Consider the following 6,000-nt stretch of genomic DNA (forward strand, 5'->3'; position numbering starts at 1 on the left):
ATCGTACTCCCACGTCATATGTTTTTTGTTTTATGAATGAAGTACCCGACGTATGATGACGTAATAATTAAAGCATTTTACGGGAAAATACACGCTTCTGATACCGAAAATGATCACTGCAAGGAACGTAAACAAGCGATGCTGAAATGTGGTATAAGCCCATTTTTTATACATAGAAAACATATAAGAAAATTATCATCAAAATTCATCCAAATCTATCTAAATACGTTATTGTAAAAAGTTTGGGCATTTCGCTTATTCTGTTCGATCCGTTATTTTACGCCAATCTAAAAGTGCGTTAATTTATGGGAACGGCAAATATTTGCCTCCACCTAGAGCGCTTCGATTCAAAAGAATTGCCGTATTTGTCCAATTAATTAATCGAACTAATTTATGGGGGAATATATCTAGATTTTACCACGGGTTGTCCCTTCATGCCGATATTTTATCCCTCGTTATCGCTCAGGGTAATATATTTGTCATAAAGGGCCAAACCGTGGTAAAATCATGATAATTCCAGCCCGCATGAGGTGGACGATTCGTTTTGTAGATTTGAAAGTCATGTGGAATAGTTTGTACATATTGGTTTGCATAAGTTTGACACTTTGGACAGGAAAAGGTATGGATACCAGAGATTTTTGTTTGTTTTTGAATCTGTACGTTTACACCACATAAAGATTCTTTCATTAAACATTCAATAAATCCTTTCGTATACCATCAGGTAATGGAGGAACACGCTGATATTTTGTCTTCGTTTAAAGGGGCACTAGCTTAGAGATATATACAAAATATTAGATAGGATTTGTTTTGTTAAATCATTAATAAAAGTGAAATAGTGAAATATTATATAGCTTTTAGCAGCCAGCATGGTTAATGGTTCAATTTTGCCACAATAAGCTAAGAAACATTGATGATGAATTATGCACTTGCAAGTGGCTTATTCGACCTCATTGAATCCGTATCCATATAAACTTCAATGTAACCCCTTAGCTAGAGATGGATATTGCATGCATTGCTCGTGTTCAATTATATAAAGAAAAATAATGTCAACATTGAAAGTGAATCGAAGGAATCATCTGATTGACTGTTTCGACCCACAAAAAAAATCATTCTTATACAGGAAAACACGATGATTAACATATTTTTAAAACTTATCGGCCATAGAAAAATCCAAATGCACGAGTTTGATACTATCTGTTTTCCTTTATATCAATATTTATGTTTATATCGTTATTAGGCAATCGGAGGTCTTAGGAATCAACTCGACAGTTAATCATATGACGTCTAGACTAAAATACACACTAAATAAATTAACCGATTATTGTAGACTTTATAATTTGAATAAATGTTTTGCATTGTCATAAATCAAATATGAAAATTAGAGTCAAATCGGTAAACATAAATTTGACAAATAGTGCCCCTTTGATTATTTTGAATATATACGTATTATTTCAACGTTATTCAACTCGAAATAAAAGTCCCTATGATACAGTGATTAGGTTTGGCAATACAATAGTAGTGTAATCCTAAAAGTTTGACACGCAAGTTGCTTTTAATGATTGTACATTCATTTGTAAAGAATGATTCACAGACAAGATCAAAGGTTACCTTACAGTTCCGTTTCTATACTGCAATTATGACAACGTTTAAACATTATTTCTCGACTTTTCAAGGCTTGGGTTGATTTAGAGCTTGAAGTATTGCGTTGAATTACACCGGTTGTTGTAGAATGTATAATATATTGTCTTCCACATGTATTTATTGTTAGTGTTGATTTCGTTGCTGCCTCATTCACGTATACCCAATATCATTTTATTCATTTTGATTTGCACTAAGGTGAGGAATGTCCTACACGTGGTACGACAAAACAGATGCGATGTATGAATCGGAACTGTATACCAATAGAGTGGAAATGTGACGGAGAAAGAGATTGTGGACCACATGATAATACGGATGAAGCTAATTGTAAACTTTTAGGTGAGTTAATATTACCTACTTGGAACACTTTTCCCTAATCCCGAATTTCTACCTTAGCAAGATCGTTTAATCAAATGAACCTTCTTAAACTATTGTAAGACAAAACATCAAGAAGCGGTATTTTTGCAGTTAACATTTTGTCATACGAATGTTTGCAATTAAATTGAACTCCGAGGCATACATTGTCGTGAGCAACCCATGCTTGAATTGTAATGAGCTTTATTTTGAAAATTCTTTCATACCCATTACTTAACAATTCAAATCAGATGAAACAAAATAACAGTTTTAAATTAATTAAACTATGATATCTGGACGAACAGGCACAGTTAGACAACACAATAACATGCATATGTATGCCAACTGATTAAAACGTTCTGATACATTTCTAATTGTATTGCTTATGGTTAAGTTGTACATGTTAAGAACTAGAACCTGGTTAGTTATTTACCATTCTTTAGGTTTTTCATCTTGGGATTGATATACAAACGGTTACTAGACAATAGGCTCAATTAAACATATACTAGTGGTAAGTAAATGACAACTCCAGGAAATCACTGCTGTATTGTGTTTGATACGTGGCAAATAATTATAACTTTCATATATCTCATCCAGATGATAACTGTGCAAAGAATCCCGATAAATATTTTCGGTGTGAGCTATCTGGTTCCTGTATTCCTAAGCAATGGCGATGTGATGGAAACAGTGACTGTGGACCAGGTGATAGCACAGATGAAAACAGTTGTAGTGAATTATTAGGTAGGAGTTGGTTCAAATTTGCTTTTTCAGCCTATTGTACCAAAGCTTGACATATGACGCCGGTTCATATTCATATCAGTTCTTACATGAATACTGTCGTTTGGTGTGTTTGAGCTTTTGATTTTGCCAACGTTTGCAGTTAGGTATTTTTGTTATAAATTTTGATGAACACGACTGTTTCGTTGAAGGTAAGCATGTTACTATTGCATCAATACACGTTCTATCGGAAATATGACAGAGAAAATGTACGTATCATGCACTACAGAATCAACTTTTCGTTATCACATATTTCGTAAAATATAGAACTGAAATGGGGAATATGTCAAACAGTCAAAAACCCTACAAAATAGCAGATAACAGCCGAAGATTACATATATAAGGAAATGAAACTAAAAATCACACAAGATAAACAAATGACAGAGGATTTGTCTTCGGACAGGAGTGAAAATGCTGCGGGGTTAACATGTTTATTGAGATCTCAACCCTCATCCTATATCTCTTTATTATTTCGATTTTTTTTAACAATAGACACAAGTAGCAGATAAATTATTTAGATAATCAGAAATGATTTCTATATCTTAGTTACCCTGGACTTGTGAGATATAACACATCAACATTCATGTTGCTCATATCGAATATAAAAAGTAACTTACAAGTTGGTTTCATTCATAGCGAAAGATGCGTGCGACGCTAAAACCAGCTTCCGTTGTTCTGTCAGTAATGATTGCATATACAAAGGATGGAAGTGTGATGGTGAATTTGATTGTGGAGCAGACGATACGTCAGATGAGAATGATTGTGAAGCAGGTTAGATTCACAACAGCATTTCAAATTCAAAGTTTCATTCTATGTTATCATTTCAAAAGCTTACACCAAAACGTTATGAATGGTTTAAAAGAGGGACGAAATATACCAAAGGGAGAGTCAAACTCGCAGATAGAAAATAAACTGACAACGCCATTGCTAAAAATAAAAAAGATAAACAGAAAAATAATAGTACAGAAGACACAACATAGAAAACTGAAGAATAAGCAACACAAACCACACCAAAAACTTGGGGTGATCTCATGTGCTCTGGAAAACGTACTAAACAATGGACTTTCCACCAATGACGTAATGTTATTTTCATTATGGTGTAAGATAATTGAGAATACCCATATTTTTTATATTATAAAAAATGCGAGTTGAATATGCTTTTTTTTCTTTCTATCGCAATGATTTTCAACCCTTATCTCCTTTTATAAACCCAAAGGAAAGAAAATACCAAACTATTGTGCGGTTTAAATATTTGAAATTTGAAAAGATTCTTTTAAAAAGCCGACAGTAGGTATTCACAACTACTTTTCAAATGCGATCTAGAAATATAACGGCAATTGTAAGGTTATTTTTTGCCTTAATGACATTTTGTTAGGGTGACAGAAGAACTGACGATTCTCTGTTTTTAAATCAGTCATCTGTATCTATTGTCCATTCCATATCATTTTGTTAAATTGTCTTCTATTTGTGAATAGATACGAACACAATAGAATAGCCTATCGAAAAACATCAGTAGCAGTAGATGACACCCAAACTCTTTTTACACAAAAATTAGTAGATTATAGTCTTTATATCAGTTCACATGCCTTTTTCAAAATCAATCTACACTTAAGCTTGTTTGAACTAGAAGTATTTTTAACACATACATTTCAAAATCAAGGGTCTATTTTGATATTAATAAAATAACAAAAAAATGATATCAACTTTTAACTTTGAATCAGGGATTTTATAAAAATTTTAGCACTTATTTCAGTGAATTTGTAACATCCTAACCTATATTTTGAGGGCTTTTACTACATCCATGAGATTTAAATTTCACTGTTGCATGTTGTATACACCAGTACAAAATCACTTTAACTGTTAGTGATTTTACAAAACCGCTAATTATTCCAGGGAATTTTACATAATCACTGGTTTTACAAATTCATCGTAAAATATACACGAATCGAACCTATATACTATCTAACCCATGCTCTGTAAACTGTTTAATTTAGACTTCGGATAGTTTGGATAAATGTTTTACATTGTTATAAAGAAATATGAGAATTTGAGTCAAATCGGTGACCATGAATTTTACAGCTAATGCCCCTTTGATAAATGATTAAAACGTAACACACAAGTGTATACTTGTCTAAACAAAACCATGAATGTATTCACTGTAATTCGAACAACTCAAACCTGAACACATTCTCAGAAAAGACATGACCAGAGAGAGAGGTCTATCAAGTAATAAAAGCAGGATTTATTCACATTTTCATACATGACGAATGTATGTTTCAAGCCAAGAGTTCGACAGCTGTTTTAGATTAAAATGCTCTAGACTAGATTTTTTTTTTTTATTTTCCATTTTTCTTTATCGACTTTTCTATTATTATTTTTATTGAGTTTCGGTATTTTATTAATAAGCGTTTTTTAATCATTGCTTTTTTGAACAAATTGAATATTTTTGTGATACAATAAGATTATTACAAATGTATGAACCAAACAAGAGTGTTTTATAGCAATATATTGCAATACACATTTTGTAAGCCTGTATCAGTTCTCGAGCTAAAGCCTCAAGACCGATATATGGGAGTCTCAGGATGATGCCAGGGTCAATATGGAAAAGGGCATGTTGAAATCTATACGTATATGTTATGCACTTGATATATTATTTGTTTTTCATTGGTAGATTTTTGCAGTTATAAAGAATATGAATGTAAGTCGGGAGAATGCATTCCTTTAAATTGGACATGTGATAAGGAATACGACTGTTCTGATGGGTCAGATGAAAGCGAGGCTTTCTGCACACTCTAAATTGACTCTTTTCTTACACATAATTTAATAAAAAGGAATATAATGTATTACATGTATAATTGATATTCAATATTGATTTGTGACATAATAGCCTTATTCATCAAGTTTAGTATAGACAATGAAATAAAACTATGATTAAGTGAAACTCATTATTCCTATTGCGAAACACCTATATTTAGTGTCCTTAAAAGAACATATCCACTGGGTACGATTGAAATAGCATGCCCTCTGTTCTTCGAAAAACTAGTCCCTGAGTGATATAAGTAGTCAAAATACATAATAAGCCAAAGTTTGATGTTTTCCTACTAAAGTTCAGTGTTTATATAAAGGCACTCTGGCCTTCTACTTACAAAACGGACAACATGGACAACGAATGTAGGAAATGCATGCAATCTATACTTAAAGTACTACACATGTGGTGTTAAATTGACTATA

At 32.4% G+C, this 6,000-nt stretch overlaps 1 protein-coding gene across 1 annotated transcript; it reads left to right on the forward strand.

Moving 5' to 3' along the window:
* The first annotated feature begins 1,807 nt into the window (after positions 1 to 1,807).
* LOC139494973 (very low-density lipoprotein receptor-like) lies at positions 1,808 to 5,612 on the forward strand. Its single transcript, XM_071283096.1, has 4 exons — positions 1,808 to 1,977; positions 2,590 to 2,733; positions 3,406 to 3,540; positions 5,441 to 5,612. The coding sequence occupies exons 1-4, from the start codon at positions 1,872 to 1,874 to the stop codon at positions 5,563 to 5,565; spliced, it is 510 nt and encodes a 169-aa protein (XP_071139197.1). The 5' UTR covers positions 1,808 to 1,871; the 3' UTR covers positions 5,566 to 5,612.
* Positions 5,613 to 6,000: the final 388 nt, after the last annotated feature.

The sequence above is a fragment of the Mytilus edulis genome, chromosome 11, assembly GCF_963676685.1.
Source record: "Mytilus edulis chromosome 11, xbMytEdul2.2, whole genome shotgun sequence".
Taxonomy (NCBI): Eukaryota; Metazoa; Mollusca; class Bivalvia; order Mytilida; family Mytilidae; genus Mytilus; species Mytilus edulis.

Coding starts and splice junctions, on each gene's coding strand:
- LOC139494973 (XM_071283096.1), top strand. CDS start 1,872: ATGCGATGTATGAATCGGAACTGTATACCAATAGAGTGGAAATGTGAC. Junction 1,978..2,589: donor AGCTAATTGTAAACTTTTAG/GTGAGTTAATAT, acceptor TATCTCATCCAG/ATGATAACTGTGCAAAGAAT. Junction 2,734..3,405: donor CAGTTGTAGTGAATTATTAG/GTAGGAGTTGGT, acceptor TTTCATTCATAG/CGAAAGATGCGTGCGACGCT.